Source organism: Dendrobates tinctorius, unplaced genomic scaffold, assembly GCF_039654945.1.
Source record: "Dendrobates tinctorius isolate UK_male_01 unplaced genomic scaffold, ASM3965494v1 ptg000143l, whole genome shotgun sequence".
NCBI classification, from domain to species: domain Eukaryota; kingdom Metazoa; phylum Chordata; class Amphibia; order Anura; family Dendrobatidae; genus Dendrobates; species Dendrobates tinctorius.
Genome location: NW_027361810.1, coordinates 15,735,005 through 15,756,649, shown reverse-complemented (window position 1 = coordinate 15,756,649; position 21,645 = coordinate 15,735,005). Strand labels below are relative to the sequence as shown.

The window sequence follows — 21,645 nt, the reverse complement described above, 5'->3', positions numbered from 1 at the left end:
CCAAAGCATAAATGGACAGTTTTAAAATGGCCATCAATGAGTCCTAACCTCAATCCTATTGAAAATCTTTGGTGTGAGCAGAAATCTGCCATTGGGAAAAGAACCCGCCAAACATTCAAGCGCTTGAACAAACTGCAAAGGAAGAGTGGGAGAAAATGCCAGCTGAGAAGTGCAAGAAGCTTACAGATGGAGGCTGTCATCAATGTCAAATGGTGTGCAACTAAGCATTAATTATATTTATTCAGTTTCTTCTTTGAAATTGTAACATGTAAGTTGAAAAACAATGTTTTATTGTATTACTTTGTATTAGTAATTAAAAAAATCCTGAGGGCATAACTTTAGTAAATTTTCATTTATTTCTGAAGATGTTGTATAGTCTATGAAAAAAGTGAAGAGGTGCCAATAGTGGTTGAGCAGGACTTTAAGTGTCTAAGGCTGCATTAGCACTGGCCAATCGAGTCCGTTAAATGACCACTGATCGGTTTAGTGCAAGCAGATCGACCATTGTTTTGTAGGCCGTTTAGTCAGGCTGATCGCATGTCCTTGAGCTTAGAACACTACAATTGTTCTGTGTGCAAAGAATACCATTGTTCTCGGCAGCAAATGTTCTATGCACATAGGACGATGTGCTGCCGAGAAGAACAATTTTTAAACAAGCATAAAAGTAATTTCAACCAATGCATGAGTGTTTTGCTTGTTTGTAGCGTGATTGGTCTTGGGAGAAATTAACATTACTGATTATTGGTCAAAACTTTGGTTGGTTCTTGACCTTTGACTCGCCCCATAAATACAAGTTTTGGGAAAGTGAGTTTGCTTATATAGTAGAACTGAATATGTTACTTAGTAGGACCTGCCAATGCCCCATGGGCCAGTAAGGAACGTGGTTGTGAGGGACCACACTCTGGCCATAAATAACAATTATAAAAGGGTTAACTGGTTGATCATCATTAAAGGCTTCATGTAGAACAAAAAAAATGAAACAATATTTTCCCCTCACTGATCCCCCAATACACACATACATATGTAAATACACTGCTCAAAAAAATATAGGGAACACTTAAACAACAGAATATAACTCCAAGTAAATCAAACTTCTGTGAAATCAAACTGTCCACTTAGAAAGCAACACTGACTGACAATCAATTTCACATGCTGTTGTGCAAATGGAATAGACAACAGATGGAAATTATTGGCAATTATCAAGATACCCTCAATAAAAGGAGTGGTCCTGCAGGTGGGGAGCACAGACCACATCTCAGTACCAATGCTTTCTCGCTGATGTTTTGGTCACTTTTGAATGTTGGTTGTGCTTTCACACTCGTGGTAGCATGAGATGGACTATACAACCCACACAAGCGGCTCAGGTAGTGCAGTTCATCCAGGATGGCACATCAATGCGAGCTGTGGCAAGAAGGTTTGCTTTGTCTGTCAGTGTAGTGACCAATAATTTTCATCTGTTGTCTATTCCATTTGCACAGAAGTTTGGTTTACTTGGAGTTATATTCTTTTGTTAAGTGTTCCCTTTAATTTTTTGAGCAGTGCATAATATATATATATATATATATATATATATCTATCTATCTCTATCTCCGAGTATATATACTTGAAAAAAAATAAAAATACTCAGGCGAACAATTTCTTGGGCCACATGGCAAGAAGTGCACAACATGAAAGTTGTGATATCACATTGTAACATCACATCTAATGATAGTACTAAAACGTGCGATTTTGACACTCCCTAAAATTCCCAACCGGTTGGATTTTTGGTCGCAGACCAGCCGTGATTTTGCCACCACAGATCACAATTCAAGTTGGGTGCGATTATGACTTGGACGAGACTGGCCTCCCATTTTTGCAATTTTTTTTATAGCAAGATCACAGCTCTAAAATTGTTGCACAATGTTATTTAGATGTTCTTGTTATATATACAGAAAATCCATGTCCAAACTGCTGCAAATAGGCACATAGATCATTAATGTCTGATCTCTATAACCTAAAACCTCAAACCTCCGATGCCAGATTTATTTATTTTACTCATTTAGATCCCAATTATACACCTATATAAATAGAAAAAAAGGAACATCATTGGGCTATTCTGTAGTTTATCAAATTAGGTAATTTGACCTCTGGATGTTCCTGTAGGACATGATCAGGATCAGTATGGAGGAGAGACATGGCTTATTTCACTGTACCAGCAGCAGCAGAATTATTGTAAACTGCTCAGATTTATCATTAGCTGCTCATTATGCCTGGCACTAATGTACTGCGGCAGTAATGTACAGTACCACATACCGCTGCACGCTGTATTGTGCCGCAGCCAGGACTGAACAACTTTGTAAAATAAAATTCACCAATTGTGACCAAAGATAATCATGTACGGATCCCAAATATCAGCGGCTGGCGGGGTGTGAAGGAAATTTATACACTGCATGTGACAATGCAAGAATCCATGCCTCCTGATTATAGGAAGGCTTGGCACTTGTTTACGTTCAACCCTATTCCTCATGGCCTCCGGTGGCCATTAAGTCCTCCATACATACAAGATAAACTAGAACCATTTGTTTCTGTTGAGAAATAAGCTGCTACCAGATGATTCGATTGATGAATCTCATGGAGATCACAAGAGAGCCAAGTCAAATGTTCTTGAGTTTGAGGGAGTCGGGGAAGATGGCTGCTGAACAATCATCCACCCATCAGCTCTCTAACGTCTATGGCCGGCTTTGATATGGAAAGGTTGAAAACTTCAGAATTTTACACTGCACGTGGGAAATAAGAATGGAGACAAATTGAGCACAGACACCTCCCTATAGGCCCTACAAGAGCCATATCAACTCTTGTCACCTGGTATCGGTAAATTCTTCATGCGCTTCCCATCCTATGTCTACTTCAAAACCGCCAAACTTTATATTGCCCACAGAGGGAAAGAGACAACTTTGACTGCTCCAACCCCCTTTTTATGGACCCCATTACCCTCCCTCATTTCCGATATCACCAGATAAGTGTGTCACTGTGAAGAGTAAAGTTTATTCTTGAGGAGAACACCAAACCTGCCTAGAGAGAGCCATAGCTAAGGCAATGCTCTCTGGGATCAAGGTATGCAAATATCCTCTTCATAAACAAAGGAAACTGGGTCTCTTGTGCCTCCTATTAGAGGTAGCAATCCTAAAACTCAACACTAAGCCTTGTCACAACTTATGACATGATCCCAAACCAGAATTTATCCAAAATGAAAAAGAACTCACAGACAGCTGTCTCAGGACTATATGCTTACGGTTTACCTAGGATGCATTTTCTGACTTGTAAGTCTCCCCATACAGACTTTGAGGATCTTATCAAGTCATGCGGCAAGAATCTTTAAAGGGGTTTTATAAAATTAATATATGAGAAAATAAATAAGCAAATTTATAAGTACTTTACATTATTATTTATTTACACTGGTCTTGATTACAAAAAAAAACAAAACAAAAAACAGCTGCAATCATAGTACTTTAAATAAAACCAGTCCTAGACAGAGAGGAGGATGGTTTGTGGTAGTTGTGAAGTTTCTCCCACCTTCTGTGGCCATGAGGAGAGAAAAGGCCCCTTTACATTTAGCAATGCACCAGCGATCCCGACCACGATACGACCCAGTCAGGATCACTGGTGCATCGCTAAATGGTCGCTAGTGAGCTGCCACACAGGCAGATCTCACAGCGATGCAGCAGCGATACAGCGGTCGTTACTTACCTTTCACATGCAGCGATCCTGGCGTCCTCTCGTCGCTCGTCGGCGCCAGCAGGAAGCGCCCGACGAGAAATGGAGCTGCGCGATCAGCAACAGACAGCGGGGGAGCCGGTCGGAGGTAGGTATCACACATAGCGATATCGCTAGCAATATCGCTGCTGCATCACAAAATCAGTGACACTTTAGCGATATTGCTAGCGATATCGCTATGTGTAAAACCCCCTAAAGTGTGCATATCAAAGCTGAAATAACTCAGCTGAAGCACAGGCAGCAACATCGGAAATTATGAACAATGAGGAGGATGGACGGGAGGAGATCAAAGCTGTGGAAGAGGTTTTCAAACATTGTATAGAAGCAGCAGCATTTACATCTCCCACAGCCAACACCTTGTCCCCGTCCCTCCTCCTCTATGCTTGCAACTTCCGTCCTAGCTGCCTGTGCCTCAGCTGAGAGATAATATCAGCTTTTATATACACATACAGTGTGCTAATTGAGTGACTTCAGTATACTTAAAAAGTATGTTCAAGTCCCCGTGGCTGCATGTCTCGCGGCTGTTCGAGAGCCGCAACACATGCAGGGATTTGCCTAACAAACCAGCAATATGCATATGTTGCATCTGTCGAACAGCCACGAGACATGCCGCTGTGGGGACTGGAACATATTTTTCGAGCACGCTGAAGACACTTGGTTAGCACGGTATCCAAGCACGTTCGCTGATCACTAACTGGCAGCCATTCTGAAATACGGTACTCTACAACTGACATTTTAATCCAGCGAATGAAGTAATTTCAATTCACACCAATAAAGAAGAGTTTGGGGATTTTCGTGGAGCTGGAATTTTTTTTTTTTCACGTCCAAGCCACGGACGCTTCCTTTGCTCCGCATCTTCAAATAGTGCATGCGGGTGACCTGGACTATCTTTCCCTGACTCTACAATTGACCCCTACACAAGACGAGAGCAAATAATATAATTAAAAGGTATTTTTAATCATTTATTGATGTTCCTCATTTCCTATAGAACCCCTCTAAAAAGGGTCAATATTTGCTTATATTATTGCGACCTTCAGCTGGTGGCACTGTTGACCTCTTTTTCGGCACTCAACACATCTTACAGTTTCCCAATTAGGAAAGTCAGCGCTGCAGTTGCCATTTGTCGTGGCAGAAGCACATTGATCATCATTACTGTATAAATTGTATACTAGCGATTAGCATCATTACAGCTTTGGATCTGACAAATAGGAAGTGGCTCTATAAATCCACGCAGGGACGGACATGTTTTCAGGATTTATTACCCCCGGTCTAAAAATGACAGCGCCAAAAGAAAATCAAAGCGTGTTCCACGCTGGTCGCCACAGATATTGGCTCGTCTACTTTTAATTGATTTCATTCTTCTGTCTGCTTATCCAGACTCCGTAATAATATAAACCAACTCCAAACAAAATAAAAGCGGTAGCACAAGGAGGGAATATTGATTTCTCCGTAGGTTTCGCCTTTGCCTGCGGTACGGAAAACTTTAGGACAAGGAATTCGTATCTTCTATTCACCATCAATCCAGACAAAAGGAGGAACATTTATGATCAGAACAGAGGATTTTCACGCTTCTTATTTTGCCATTTCTTATTTGTCTGGTTTTATAAATTTTAATGTAACGGATCTCATAAAAAGTATTATAGGATCGTAGCGCATAGACCTCATGTATATAGCTCAAGTGTGCGCACAGAACTGGAATATGGAGTCCCTACGCCTACGATCCAAGAACGAAAATCTAGAGACGAGAGAATCTTTTAAAATTGTGATTTGCCAGACTGGCCAAATTTATCCAGAATATTCTATTTGTGACAAATGAAAATTCCTACACAGCCTCCAGTTACCCTGAAAAAAACCTGCTGAGCTGTGACACACGATCTTTAGGCTGTGTTCACCGCAAAGATTTTGAAGCGATTTTTGAAAATTGTGGTGAAAGTGTTTTTGTCTGAGATTACACCCTAAAAATGCAAGGAGTCCACCATGTGTGTATGCAGCCTCGGATAATTTATGGATTTCTCACTTTATCTTTTTGATAAGTTGTCTTCTCACTATTCAGATTCACCACAAATTGGCCGCTGCGTTCCCTGTCTCATCTTTTATACAGGCTATGAAAATCCCTCCTGATTGGCTATGCTATACAATGTGATGTGATAGATGCAAGGTATTATGGGGGAACTCGCTTGGCTGCGCGTGACAGCGTGTGAGCCTTATCTTGGCTGATGTAATCTTTTACATTGTGTAAAATGATGGTGGCCATTTTTAACGATGTACGCAAAGCAAATGACAAATTGTTCAGTATCGCTGGGTCCAGCAAGTTCCCCAAAAAGTTTGCAAATTCGATTTACATCAAACTGACTCGCTCATCTCTACTAAAGACATATAAATTTATGATAAAATATAATTATTATTAAGTCAGTTCTCTACCCGTATATTTATTATGAGGTCAGTTCTGGTATAATTATTATAGGATCAATACTGGTGTAAATATTATTATAAGGTCTGTAGTGGTATAGTTATTGTGGGATACGCTCTGGTAAAATTACCGTATTATGGGGTCAGTGGTGGTATAATTATTATGAGATCAGCTCTAGCATAATAATTACTTTGGGGTCAGTTCTGTTATAATTATTATAGGGTCAGTTCTGGTATAACTATTATTATGGGGTCAGTACTGGTATAACTATTATAGGGTCAGTTCTGGTATAATCATTATTATAGGGTCAGTTCTGGTATAATCATTATTATAGGGTCAGTTCTTGTATAATCATTATTATAGGGTCAGTTCTGGGGTAATCATTATTATAGGGTCAGTTCTGGTATAATCATTATTATAGGGTCAGTTCTGGTATAATCATTATTATAGGGTCAGTTCTGGTATAATCATTATTATAGGGTCAGTTCTTGTATAATCATTATTATAGGGTCAGTTCTGGGGTAATCATTATTATAGGGTCAGTTCTGGTATAATCATTATTATAGGGTCAGTTCTTGTATAATCATTATTATAGGGTCAGTTCTGGGGTAATCATTATTATAGGGTCAGTTCTGGTATAATCATTATTATAGGGTCAGTTCTGGTATAATCATTATTATAGGGTCAGTTCTGGTATAATCATTATTATATGGTCAGTTCTGGGGTAATCATTATTATAGGGTCAGTTCTGGTATAATCATTATTATAGGGTCAGTTCTGGTATAATCATTATTATAGGGTCAGTTCTGGTATAATCATTATTATAGGGTCAGTTCTGGTATAATCATTATTATATGGTCAGTTCTGGGGTAATCATTATTATAGGGTCAGTTCTGGTATAATCATTATTATAGGGTCAGTTCTTGCATAATCATTATTATAGGGTCAGTTCTTGTATAATCATTATTATAGGGTCAGTTCTGGGGTAATCATTATTATAGGGTCAGTTCTGGTATAATCATTATTATAGGGTCAGTTCTGGGGTAATTATATCTCTACTTATCAGCAGATTGCAGTTTCGCCTCCTGGGGATCGAGTCTTCACTCCTCTGCTTCGCAGGTCTGATAACCTGTGTCCATTATGGCATTAGTAGCCATTACTGAATATTTCCCTTATGACACACTGCCTCCTCTATATAATAACAGGATGACCCATCCTGGCACACTTATCGGAAACAAAACTCAGCATCAATAAGATTTCTACCATCAGATGAACGCAGCGCTGAGGGTTAGTGATAATGGATTTTTACTGCGTCCATATACTAATCCCATTACATGTGTATGACACGGACAGGACCGCACCCGCATCTGTTCCCCACTGCGACGAGGCATTAATGTCATATTTACTGAGGAGGAAATTATAAAAGTCTTCATAGGAAGGAAGAATTTGTATCCACAATAATTTATGGTTGCTACAGTATAAACACAAGAAGGAGGATGGATAATAAATAGAGATAGTGAGACAAAGATAGAGAGAAGTCTGCTTGTTTATGTGAAAATCACATAAGATACAGCACGGGGCAAAGAGAGAGCACGAGAGAAAGAGAGAGCGCAAGAGAGAGAAAGTGCAAGAGAGAGAAAGAGATGGGGGAGAGGGGGAGAGGGAGAGAACACTAACCTGGCAGTGCTGGTAACATTCAGCATCACCTGAAAAAATTAATCGGAGCGCCATGTCCTGTATGGCCATATCCTGTATGGCCGTATATACGACCATGAAAAAATATCAAGCTTGCTCGATATTTTTCACGGCTTACGGACACAATATATTTCAACGGTACCGCAAAAACAACAGTAGCTTGTTTTTGCGGTACACCCTATTTGCGGATCACCATATTTTTCCCACCAATTTGTTATAACAGGGAAAAACGGCGATCCGAGAAGGTAAAAACGAGCCGCAAAAAACCCGGTAAGTGTAAAAGAAGCCTAAATGGCTCCAGGCTGGAGAAGACCAGCAGCTATGCCTGCCTCGGTCTTGAGCAAAGCCAAACTGAAAGCCTCAAGCAAGCAGCAGAGGTCCTGAAAAGAAGCGTGCAGAACCTTCTACGCCATCAGAAGACAACTGTACAATCTCAAACCACCGGTGAGAGTCTGGCTGAAGGTATTTGACAGCGTCTTCATCCATATACTGCGTACAGCAGCGATTTATGGGGTCCAGCAACCTACCCAGACCAGACAAAGTGGGATCTCAGCCCAACCGAACTCTTTCCACTTTGGAAGTATCTCGTCCAGGTCCATCGCAGCGCCTCAAATATGGCTTGTCGGATAGAGCTGAGCCGATTCCCCATATGGCTCACTATACACAAGAGGGCGCCATCACACCAGGCGCACATACAGAGCAGCATCCCCAGTGCCTACCATCATAAAGCCCTGCTTAGCCGGAGCCCAGAGCAAGCCACGAACCTCGGCAGCCAGTCCAGCCAAAGTCAGCAACACACCCTGATAAAAGCCCAAATAATGGGAACCTCAGAGAGCTGCAAGAAGAGATACATAAGGGGATGGAAGAGTGAATTCGAGAACGCCCAGAAACTCACCATCTACCGGTGACTGCGGAGGGACCTCACTTTGGCCCCATATCTGGAGAGGTTACGCCGCCCCAAAGACAGACAGACCCTGATTGCCCTCAGCCTAGAGGTGGAAACAGGGCAGCACCAACAGACATGCAAGCTGTGGGAGAACAGACTGTGCCAGCACTGCCAGCAGGGGGCGCTAGAGGATGAGGCGAGCTTCCTGCTGCACTGCAGCAAATACAGGGCCTCACACTGCCAGAGACTCTCCACTCACATCCCGGACTTCCCGTCCATGGATGGGAGGAGGAAGTGACACATCCTACTGGGGGATGAGGAATCAATGGTGAAGATCAACGCCCAATATATCACCACACATCATAAGCTGAGAGAAACGCGAGACCCCCGAATGGACTATTACTGCCAAAACTGTGCCCCTAACATCCCATCCCCATAACCCCAATCCCCTTCCCGGTCACACTTATTTTTTCTTGCCTTGGCAACACTCACTGTATTTTGGTCCTGACAACAAAGCCTATTTGAATTAGAGAGAGCAAGAGAAGGAGGAGAAGGAGGAGAGCGAGAGAAGGAGGAGAGCGAGAGAAGGAGGAGAGCGAGAGAAGGAGGAGGAGAGCGAGAGAAGGAGGAGAAGGAGGAGAGCGAGAGAAGGAGGAGAGCGAGAGAAGGAGGAGAGCGAGAGAAGGAGGAGGAGAGCGAGAGAAGGAGGAGAAGAGCGAGAGAAGGAGGAGAAGGAGGAGAGCGAGAGAAGGAGGAGGAGAGCGAGCGAAGGAGGAGAGCGAGTGAGAGAACGAGGAGAGCGAGAGAAGGAGGAGGAGGCGAGCGAGAAAAGGAGGAGGAGGCGAGCGAGAGGAGGAGGTGGAGGAGGCGGCGAGCGAGAGGAGGAGGAGGATGAGGCGAGCGAGAGAAGGAGGAGGAGAGCAGGAGGAGGAGGAGGAGAGCGAGAGAAGGAGGAGGAGGAGAGCGAGAGAAGGAGGAGGAGAGCGAGAGAAGGAGGAGGAGGAGGAGAGCGAAAGAAGGAGAAGGAGGAGGAGAGCGAAAGAAGTAGAAGGAGGAGGAGAGCGAAAGAAGGAGGAGAGCGAGAGAAGGAGAAGGAGAGCGAAAGAAGGAGAAGGATAGCGAGAGAAGGAGAAGGAGAGCGAGAGAAGGAGAAGGAGAGCGAGAGAAGGAGGAGGAGAGCGAGAGAAGGAGGAGGAGAGCGAGAGAAGGAGGAGGAGAGCGAGAGAAGGAGGAGGAAAGCGAGAGAAGGAAAAAAAAAGCGACAATTAATAAAAAGATAGAAAGAAAAGAAAGAAAAATAGAAAATAGGTAAGAAAAATGGATGATTTAAATGAAAGACAGAAAACAGGCTAGACAGAGACAAAATTTGTAAATACAGTATTTGTAGCAAAACGTATAAAACAAACAGAACCCGTTCTCACGTATTGTATCATTTTGTGACATTTTCAGGTATTGTACACTAACATGAAAAATTGTACAGTATTTTACAGATTAGTTTTGGTCACTCACTACCCACCTGATTTTTAAGGTCAAGCTTTGGACAGGGCCTCCCCCCATTATAAGGTTTTTCTTTCAAAAATTTCGATCTAACTTTCACTCCGGATCCACAAGAGGCGCTGCAGGAGGACCAGCCAGACCAGTCACTCAGCTTACAGTCAAACGGACAAGGAATCTCACAGCGCTCCTCCAGGAATCCTGCAAAAAGAGCAGAAAAGTCCAAAATAAGTGATGGGGATATAATCACCTCCTCTAATCCTAGATTAAGCAATTAGGGTAATGTGGCCCTGGAGGGCCTTGTCTTTGTTCCCCATTACCTTCTAACAAATACTGAGGTCTTCAGCCACAGCGGTGGTCTTTACACTGCCTGCTAACTGGCTTTGAAATACTGGTAACATGGATATAGGAAAAAGTCACTAGGATTCAATTTCACCCCAAAATAGAGTTCAAAAAGGCTGAAATTCCATAAAAACCCTATAGACTTTGATAATTCTAAAGCTTTGTTAATTCTGAGTGCATGTCACCTACAATGATTGTATCTATTTATATATTTCTACTTTATATTTATCTTCCCTTTTTATTTCATATCTATCCATCTATAATATATTATTATCTATCACATATCTATCCATCTCATCATCTCTTATAAACAGTAGTTATCTTTCTAATTATCTATCCACACTAAAAAAAAAAATATTAAATTACGGTACATGTGAATATTTCTATTTTCTTTATGCTTTTTGCTACAAATGCTGTATCTACAAGTTCTGTCTTACTACCCAGCTATCTACCGTATTTTATATCCATCTGACATTTTTTCTTCATCTTTTCTTACGCTAGTATATCTATCTGCCAATCATTCTATATGATTTTTTAACAGATAAACAGATTTCGTTCTTCTATCATTATCTACAGTGGCTGGTAAAAGTATCCACCGACTTGAGAGATGGGCAAACCCTGGATGTTAGGGTTTGGCAGAATAGTTAAAGGTTTAGTTACCAGAACAGTACCCAGACCCAAACTTGGACCCCATTCACTTGAACGGGAGGCCTGAACATCCAGTATTTGTCATGTGCGGCAAACACTGCCTCTGATCTACAGTAAAATCATTACCACTGGTCAGAGAGCCACGGTTCCCACGCTGGCGTCGGCTGACGGGCTACTACTACGAACCTAAACAGTAACACGGACTTCCTGGTGAAATCCGTGTACGGGGTGTCTGTGCCTGAACAGCAGGTGCTTGGTACGGACCCTGAAATTTACTGTTCGGGTTCACCCATCTCTAATTACCGGTGTTTAAATATTTTTGTAATCTGATTTGTGTGTTATGCACCAGCACAAAATAGTCTAAGTTGATGAAATGTAGTGAGAAAAACATAGGCATAAATTATTTATGGGATCAAAACACCTAAAAATTGACATGTGCATATGTATTCACCCCTTTTGCGATGAAGCCCCAAAAAATTTCTGTTGCAAGCAATTCCCTTCATAAGTCCCATGCTTAGTGACAGGACGTCCCCCTGTGTGCAATCTAATTGTGACATGTCTGTCACTATATACACTTTACCTTTTCTGAAAGGCCACAGAGGCTGCAACACCATTAACAAGAGGCACCACTAACCAAACACCACCATGAAGACCATGGAGCTCTCTAAACAAGTCCGGGACAAAGTTGTTGAGAAGCACAAGTCAGGGTTGGGTTATATAAAAAAAAAAAAATCTCCCAATCTCTGATGATCCCCCAGAGCATCATCAAATCCATTATCATCAAATGTAAATAACATGATACAACAACAAACCTGCCAAGAGAGGGACGCCCACCAAAAACTCTCAGCCCAGGCAAGGAGGGCATTAATCAGAGTCAGCACAGAGACCAAAAGGTAACCCTGAAGGAGCTGCAAAGTTCCCAAGCAGAGATTGGAGTATCTGTCCATATGACCACAATAAGACGTACACTCTGTAGAGGTGGCCTTTATGGAAGATTGGGCAGAAAAAAAAGCCTTTACTTAGACACAATAATTGTAAGGCTCGATTTGAGTTTGCCAAAAGATGTGGGAGATTCCCCAAATGTATGGAGGAAGGTGCTGTGATCAGATGAGACCAAAATTGAACTTTTTGGCCACCAAGGTAAACGCTATGTCTGGTGCCAAACCAACACAGTTCATCACCCTAAAAACAGCATCCCCACAGTGAAACATGGTGGCAGCATCATGCTGTAGGGATTTTTTTTTTAGCAGGGACAGGGAAAATGGTCCGAGTCGAGAGGAAGACGGATGGTGCAAACTTCAGGGATATTCTTGAGCAATACTTGTTTCAGTCTCAGCGATTTGAGACTGGGCTGGAGGTTCAACTTCCAACAAGTAAATGACCCAAAGCATACTGCTAAAGCAACACTCAGGTGGTTTAAAAGGAAACATGTAAATGTTTTGGAGTGGCCTAGTCACAGCCTAGACCTTAATCCAATTGAGAATCTGTGGTTAGACTTGAGATTGCTGTTCACCAGAGGAAACATCTAACTTGAAGGAGCTGGAGCAGTTTTGTCTTGAGGAATGGGCAAAAATCCAAATGTCAAGATGTGGAAATCTCATAGAGCCTTATCCAAAGTGACTTTCAGATGTAATTGCCGCAAAAGGAGGCTCTACAAAGTGCTGACTTTAGGGGGGTGAATAGTTACGCACACTGATATTTTCAGTTATTTTGTCCAATTTGTTGTTTGCTTCACAATAGAAAGAAAACCAAATGTTCACAGATGTAGGTGTGTTCTATACATGAACTGATGAAAACCCTCCAAAAACAGTGACATTCCATGTTGCGAAACACGAAAAATGCCAAAGGGGTGAATACTTTAGAAAGCCACTGTATTTCACACCTCATATCTATCCATCCATCAAGAGGAAAGGCATGTTTCACTCCAGATAATAGTTTACAAAAAGAAGGGTTACTTTTTTAACCCAACTCAATGAGATCAAGGCCACTTTTTTAGACTATTTGTAGTGCTGCCACTTTTTTTCCCACTCTATTGTGTAGACAACAGGTCAGTGTCCAGGCACTGCTGTTTTCCATCTCTCCATCTCAATTTTGGGGATATTTTTTCCAAAATTGGACACTTGAGTGCTCTCTGTACTGTTTGCTCTAAGGAGGATATCAGGATAAATGCAGACGATTGTCTGGAGAGCTGGTGCTGAATGTGTAGAATATATTCTGGATATATTGCTTATGCTGCAGCTCGAGACCAAATCACTCAGCTCAGCCATCCATAAATGCAGAACCAACAGTGTCTTGTAATATTAATAACCGCTTGTCGCTCTGTCAGCATAAAACCAATTTAAAGCGCTTCTCCTCTTGTCGTCCGGACGGTCAGTGACTGGGGGCTGTGATATAAGGCCGCCTTGCTCTACCCTTCAATTACAATCACACTTTATTATTACGGGTGTGAACAAGAACCAATCTATTTGTATTCTCTTTTAGCACCTGCAATAAAGTATTTTATGCTTTCTCAATGCACACAGCTAATTTTATCGGAGATTTCCCCCGAGACGTCAAGGTTTCTTATGTTGTTGGACAAAGGACAGAAGGAGAAGATCATTTTTATACAAGGTACAAAGTTAAATTATTTGAAGCAAATATGTTTTATAACAAAAACAGAAAAACATGGAGACAACTGGGAAATTACTTTTTAAATGTTATTTTCGAAACCTTGCAAGTCTCACGGAAAAGCTCAAACTAGTTAGGCAACTCCACCACAACTGGCACGCGGTGTTATGATTGCAGGATCCGAGGGGGTGGGGGAGGCAGGAATCAGGAAGTCAAAGAAAAAAAAGATACCGTAATCTCTTGGTCTTGCTCCGCCCTTGTAGATCCTATGCTCAGAATAACAGAATGGCCGTAATTTATCAAAACCACCTAATGAGAGCTCAATTCCTAGTTCTCGAAGATATACATCACTTTAATACATACAGTACATCCCTACTCACCTATATGCCAGGAAAGCTCACATACAAGAAAAATATCTTTCAGACTCCCAGAACATTTAGCAAATGGGCAAACACCTAAACCTGGCGAGACCTCCAAAAAAAATGAGAACTTAAAGTAGCTTCCTCGTTAACAACTTTGAAAGCTCTGATATCCAAATGAACATTTAGGGGAGAAACAAAGCATGAAGGGGATACATTTTTTACCCAGCATTGTGGCTCAGTGGTTAGCACTGCAGACTTGCAGCGCTGGGGTCCTGGGTTTAAATCCCACCAAGGACAACATCAGCAAAGTTTGGTCTCCCAATGTTTGCGTGGGTTTTCTCCGATTTCCTCCCACACTCGAAAGACATACTGATAGGGAATTTAGATTGTGAGCCCCATCGGGGACAGTATGGATAATATATGTAAAGCGCTGCAGAATATGATAGCGCTATATAAGCAAAGCATAATAAATACAGTATTTTTTTTTTTTTTGCATCACACTCATCTACCTTCCATAAGTGTTGCGCAAAGAAACAAGTTATTTTTTATGCTTGTAGTAGTTCAATACCTTGGATTACACCCATTCCGAGTATGCAGAGTCAGCAGCATTAGTTTCCTGTTGCATTGCCTTAAAGGGAATCTGTCACCCCATTTTTGGCCTATAAGATGCGGCCACCCCCATCAGGGGCTTATCTGCAACATTCTGTAATGCTGTAGATAAGCCCCCGATGTAACCTGAAAGATAAGAAAAATGAGTTAGGTAATACTCACCCAGGGGCGGTCCTGGGTCCGGTCTGATGGGTGTCGCAGTCCGATCCGGCGTCTCCCATCTTCTAGAGATGACGTCCTCCTCTTTGTTTCCTGTTGCGGTTCCCAGTTGAGGGCAGAGCTGAGTACTGCATTGTGCAGGCGCCGGACCTCTCTGGCCTTTCCCGGTGCCTGCGCACTGCAGTACTCTGCTCTGCCCTCAACAGGGCAGATAAGGTATGCCTGCACAGGAGCTGCAGCAGAAGTAAGAAGGAGGATATAATCTCTGGAAGATGTGAGGCGTCGGAAATAGCAGAGAGCAGTAGTAGATAGCCCCATAGCAAATAAATGTAGAGAGATTGTCAAGCATGAGCACTGCAGTTCCATTTTTACGGAGATAAAAGCTCTTGTCCTGTTGATGGTGTGATCTCCACCAATCAGCAAGCTGTCACTTATCCTGTGGATAGGAGATCACTTGTTTTCACATGACATTCCCTTTAAAAAGGGCATTGCATTTGTTGGAATGTAAAATATTTTAGGCAATAGGCACTTTTTTTTCTGCAGCTTGCCTGCATTGCAATACATTGCAAGCTGCTTGATGCAGTTCAGTGACAATTAAGACAGCAAGGCCATCCAAGGTCTGAACCTCCCACTTTCCTCCAATTTCTTAACGAAGCTTAGATTTGCTTTCAGCAGAGGCTCGCAAAAGAGCTGAAAGGGAGCCTAGGTGTCAGGGTTGACACTGAACAGCATCAAGCAGATTGCATTGTAATTTAGCACATGCATGCTACAGAAGAAAAAACAAACATTTACAATTAACACCAATTACAGAATTGTGTTTTTTTCATATACAATACACACAATACAATAAAAGGCAATAAAATAAAACATGCAATGGCATCTATTGCCTCAAACGTCATGAATGTACAAAAGATATAAGAATTAATCAGCATTAAAATAACAATGAAAGCTCCACTGTCAGCACAAGTATTTGAATGATCGCTTCTCTGCTACTACTATGTTTTTGTGCTTGGAAAGTGTTCGAGCAATGGAGTCTTAAAAGTAGAACTCTGCCCCTGGGTGGTCTTTCCAGTTCATTATTTTTTTTTATCTTGTCTTCCCATTTGATTTGCTCTTGTAAAGTCTTGAGTACATTGTACCTCTGTGAGCTGGAAGCTTTATAGAAGTATCACTTGTGCTGTGGGAGTGACAGGTAATAACTGCAGTCAGCACGCTGTGTTCCTGCGCTCCCTGACCTGCAAGGGCAGCAGAGACTACTAACACCTCTCTGGAACACAGCTCTTTTCCGTAAAAGCATGCAATGGCTTTCTGGTGGCGATAATGTTATTGCGTTTACTGGGGCCTGTAATGAGCGGTAGTAGCTGTTTATTACAGAATTGGAGTTACAGAAGGTAAAATGAAAAGAAATCTACAAAAGGAGAAATAAGTTATATTTTCAGAAAAGCATAGAAATACATTTTACATAAATTGAAATAATGTCACTAAAAGCAGGCTCACCGAGATTTACATAATGTTATGGTGAAATAACTATATCTCAATTCTAGGCACTGCTGAAAACTAACAAGGTTTCTAAAGTGCTGAACATACATTAGTCAGGTTTGAACTCTGAGGATAAAAACAAACGAGAACATTTACTAAAAAATTCACAAATCTGTAAAATTTCACTTTACTTATCATGCAGTTACATTCCAAGCTTCAGCTATAAATACCTAATGAAAAGCACCAAGAGAAGTTAGCTGCTTCCACCCTCTCAAGTTGAACATTTCTTTCAGAAACCCTACAGTACACTGTAACATCTTAAAATTGCCCTAGGAATATAGCCAAAACGGCTTCAATCCTTGAAGTCGATTTCCATTAAGCAGTAGTTATATTCTTATACATAGGAGCAGTATTATAGTAGTTATATTCTTGTACATAGGAGCAGTATTATAGTAGTTATATTCTTGTACATAGGGGGCAGTATTATAGTAGTTATATTCTTGTACATAGGGACAGCATTATAGTAGTTATATTCTTGTACATAGGGGACAGTATTATAGTAGTTATATTCTTGTACATAGGAGCAGTATTATAGTAGTTATATTCTTGTACACAGGAGCAGTATTATAGTAGTTATATTCTTGTACATAGGAGCAGTATTATAGTAGTTATATTCTTGTACATAGGGACAGTATTATAGTACTTATATTCTTGTACATAGGGGCAGTATTATAGTAGTTATATTCTTGTACATAGGAGCAGTATTATAGTAGTTATATTCTTGTATATAGGTGCAGTATTATAGTAGTTATATTCGTGTACATAGGGTCAGTATTATAGTAGTTATATTCTTGTACATAGGGAGGAGTATTATAGTAGTTATATTCTTGTACATAGGGGCAGTATTATAGTAGTTATACTCTTGTACATAGGAGCAGTATTATAGTAGTTATATTCTTGTACATAGGTGCAGTATTATAGTAGTTATATTCTTGTACATAGGGGGCAGTATTATAGTAGTTATATTCTTGTACATAGAAACAGTATTATAGTAGTTATGTTCTTGTACATAGGGAGCAGTATTATAGTAGTTATATTCTTGTACATAGGAGCAGTATTATAGTAGTTATATTCTTGTATATAGGAGCAGCATTATAGTAGTTATATTCTTGTATATAGGAGCAGTATTATAGTAGCTATATTCTTGTACATAGGAGCAGTATTGTAGTAATTATATTCTTGTATATAGGAGCAGTATTATAGTAGTTATATTCTTGTACATAGGAGCAGTATTATAGTAGTTATATTCTTTTATATAGGAGCAGTATTATAGTAGCTATATTCTTGCACATAGGAGCAGTATTATAGTAGCTATATTCTTGTACATAGGAGCAGTATTATAGTAGTTATATTCTTGTACATAGGGGCAGTATTATAGTAGTTATATTCTTGCACATAGGGGGCAGTATTATAGTAGTTATATTCTTGTATATAGGAGCAGTATTATAGTAGTTATATTCTTGTACATAGGAGGCAGTATTATAGTAGTTATATTCTTGTACATAGGGGGCAGCATTATACTAGTTATATTCTTGTACATAGGGACAGTATTATAGTACTTATATTCTTGTACATAGGGGCAGTATTATAGTAGTTATATTCTTGTACATAGGGGCAGTATTATAGTAGTTATATTCTTGTATATAGGGGCAGTATTATAGTAATTATATTCTTGTACATAGGGGGCAGTGTTATAGTAGTTATATTCTTGTACATAGGATCAGTATTATAGTAGTTATATTCTTGTACATAGGGGCAGTAATATAGTAGTTATATTCTTGTACCTAGGGGCAGTATTATAGTAGTTATATTCTTGTACACGGGGCAGTATTATAGTAGTTATATTCTTGTACATGGGGGCAGTATTATAGTAGTTATACTGAGCATTATTTTAAATTTTATCCGTGCTTATTTCATCCACCCTTATACTCCTAACCCCAAGTCATGATGGGAGCAAAGATAAGAATGCAAAAATGGTATTAAGCCCGGTTTGATTTCTAAATGTCATATAACTTAGGAATCAGTGATATTAAAATATCCATCGTGACAAGAATTGCCCTTTAATAATAAGATGTTTTTCATTTAAAGTGGCAGTAAGAGGGCAGGAGCAAGGATCTGGCATTGTGCCTTTTTCTGCCCCCTTCACCTCCTATTGACGCCGACACACGTTGACCCTTTTAATGCCGAATGTCTGCAGGGTGCGATAAGAAAGTTATTGCAGCATTCGATGAAACATGCAGGAGCTCAGGAAAACTCTGTCCAGTCTATTCATTCAGCACTGACCCTTCAGAACACAAACACGCTTTATCTCCCAGTAACGGTGTTTCGGCTTTTCTGCACATACCCTGCCCAATTATCTTGATCCAGCTGTAACTGTAGCCATTTTATAATAGGAACATCTCATGTAAGCTGGATCACCTTATCACAGACCTTACAGAACTGTGCTACTGGTAAATGAAACAAGATTATCTATAATAGTGAGTTAACCTGCAAGATATAATCGGGTCGGCGAAGAATGGAGTCAGCGGTGACAAAATAGGACAGAGTATGAGAAAGCAATAAATGGTTTTATACTAGACAAAGGGGAAAAGGATCTAACATTTTATGTAGTTTTATCGATGCAATGTGAAAAATACTAATATGCATAAAAAGCGGAAATTTATTTTTACTGATGTAACAATTTAAAATGACCCTTCAGTCATATAAGAAATATCAGTGCAAAAATATACCCATCTTTATTTCTTTCAATCTAAGGAGGTTTAAAAGTCTGTACGGATTGGTTATATTGGTTATATATAATATAACTACTATAATACTGCCTCTATGTACAAGAATATATCGTATATACTCGAGTATAAGCCGAGATTTTCAGCCCATTTTTTAAGGCTGAAAGTCCCCCTCTCAGCTTTTACTCAAGTCATATACCAGGGGGTGGGTGGGGGAGGGGGGAGCGTGGGTGTCAGATCATACTCACCCCCTCCTGGCACGGTCTCTGCAGCCCTTGTTTCTCCCATGGTCTCAGCGCCGCAGTTCTTCCTGTGTTCAGTGGTCACATAGTACCGCTCATTAAAGTCATGAATATGCACATATTCATGACTTTAATGAGCGGTACTACGTGACCGCTGAACACTGGAAAAGGTGCAGCGCCAAGACCATGGGAGAAGCAGGGGCTGCAGAGACGTGCCAGGAGGGGGTGAGTATGACAGGGAGGACGGGGGGAGCCATGCTACATTCACCTGTACCCATTCCACCGCCGTGTGCCGCTGTGTCCTCTGGCTGTGACGTTTAGGTCAGAGGGCGCTATGACGTAGTTAGTGCGCGCCCTCTGCCTGAACAGTCACTGCAGAGACCCGGAAGACAGAGCAGCGGTGGAATGGGGACAGGTGAATAACAGGTGCTGGGGCCCTGAGCCAGTTGCAACACCGGCACCTGGCCCACAGCAAAGAGAGGTGAGTATGTCTTTTTTTTTTTTTTTTTTTTTTTTTTAAATTTGCAGCAGCATATGCAGCCTATTCTATGGAGCATCTTATGGGGCCATAACCTTTATGTAGCAGCATATGGGGCATATTATTCTATGGAGCATCTTATAGGGCCATTATTATCCTTTGTGCAGCATTATATGGGGCATATTTTGTATGGAGCATCTTATGGGGACATCATGAACTGTAAGGAGCATTATATGGGGCTCCTGAATCAATATGGATATTCAAAAACCTTTAACCTACTGATGTGTCAATTAATTTTACTTTTATTGGTAGCTATTTTTATTTTTGAAATTTACCAGTAGCTGCTGCATTTTCCACCCTAGGCTTATACTCGAGTCAATAAGTTTTCCCAGTTTTTTGTGGCAAAATTATGGGCCTCGGCTTATACTTGAGTATATACGGTAACTACTATAATACTGCCCATATGTACAAGAATATAACTACCATAATGCTGCTCTGATGTACAGGAATATAACTACTATAACACTGCTTCCTATGGATCCAATTTACTGTAAGTTTTGCAGAGATTAATACATTTGATTGTTAGATTTTTTCTGCACTTCTTCTCCCTATCCAGTCTGGTAAATAGAGGAACATCTGACTGAGAATTTCCCACACAGCGCAGGCCTGGATCTTCTAATTGTTAGACAACTTCACTTCTATAAAACGAAGACTACATGGATACAAATCCCTTCCCCACCTTCACAATTAAAACCATTCAATGATAGATGGCAGCTCTAAAAATAATTCTATATTTCTTCTTACCAGAATGACTACAGAGAGTGGGCTCAACTATTCTGCCAGTTAAATCGTAACAAGCGATGGCTCGGAGTCGGATGCCTCCGCCGCAGCCTTTCATGTTTCCCAGAGTTCTCACTCCCAGCTGCATCTCATTTCTTGCATCTTGTATTATGCAGTCCGACCAATTTCCATACGGCTGAGATTTATATACTTCACAGGCGCACGCCTCTGTCTCCACTAACGGATAAGCCTCTGCGTTCTGACATCTGTCCCGCTTCTTGCTTCTCCCTGTAACCAGAGCAGAATAGTATTAATGAAATCAAAAATATTGTAAAGCGTTAGACAACTCGGCTAAATGCACAAATATTCATCTTTTCAGGTGTCTTAACGTTTAAGGGCAGTTATAGCAAGGACGTCGGCAAAATAAGAGATAGGTTTTTGTACAAAATACAGTGGATAGCAGCTTTGAACAAATCTTGTGAAATTCGATTTCATCAGTTTGCTTGAATTTGACTAGACAATTTGATGTACATTCATGTTTTTAGCTAGAAATCGAATATTCCTTAGTATGATTAAGTCCCTGTAGACCCCAGGGCATTAATCACAAAATGTAAAATATAAATACTTGCCTGCACTCCTCCATGAAGTTCTTACCAGTATCTTTTATGATTGGCTCACAATGTCAACTTTGATAATTTTTTTCAGTGTGCTTCCCTCCGATGCAGAGTAGGTGTTTAATGTCACAATACACAACCTAAAAAGGTCCAATCAGCTTCTTGGTTGATGCACTTATTGGTGCCAGCAAAACTCCATGGAAAAGTGAAGATACTCCGAATGTTCCACCAAGGAAGGAGCTTTGTAGAGGACCAGACATGGGGATGCAATGGCAGGACAGCAGAGCCCCAAAAGGAGAGG

General features: G+C 40.8%; 1 protein-coding gene across 2 annotated transcripts in view; it reads right to left on the bottom strand.

Annotated features, from left to right (window-relative positions):
- THSD7B (thrombospondin type 1 domain containing 7B) overlaps positions 1-21,645 on the bottom strand; it is a 501,312-nt gene that overhangs the window by 136,346 nt on the left and 343,321 nt on the right. For both annotated transcript variants that reach the window (XM_073545559.1, XM_073545560.1), the window contains exons 14-15: positions 20,755-21,018; positions 10,261-10,439 (exon numbers count right to left, since the gene is read on the bottom strand). In XM_073545559.1, coding sequence (XP_073401660.1) covers positions 10,261-10,439; positions 20,755-21,018 — 443 coding nt within the window. The remainder of the gene's footprint in view (positions 1-10,260; positions 10,440-20,754; positions 21,019-21,645) is intronic.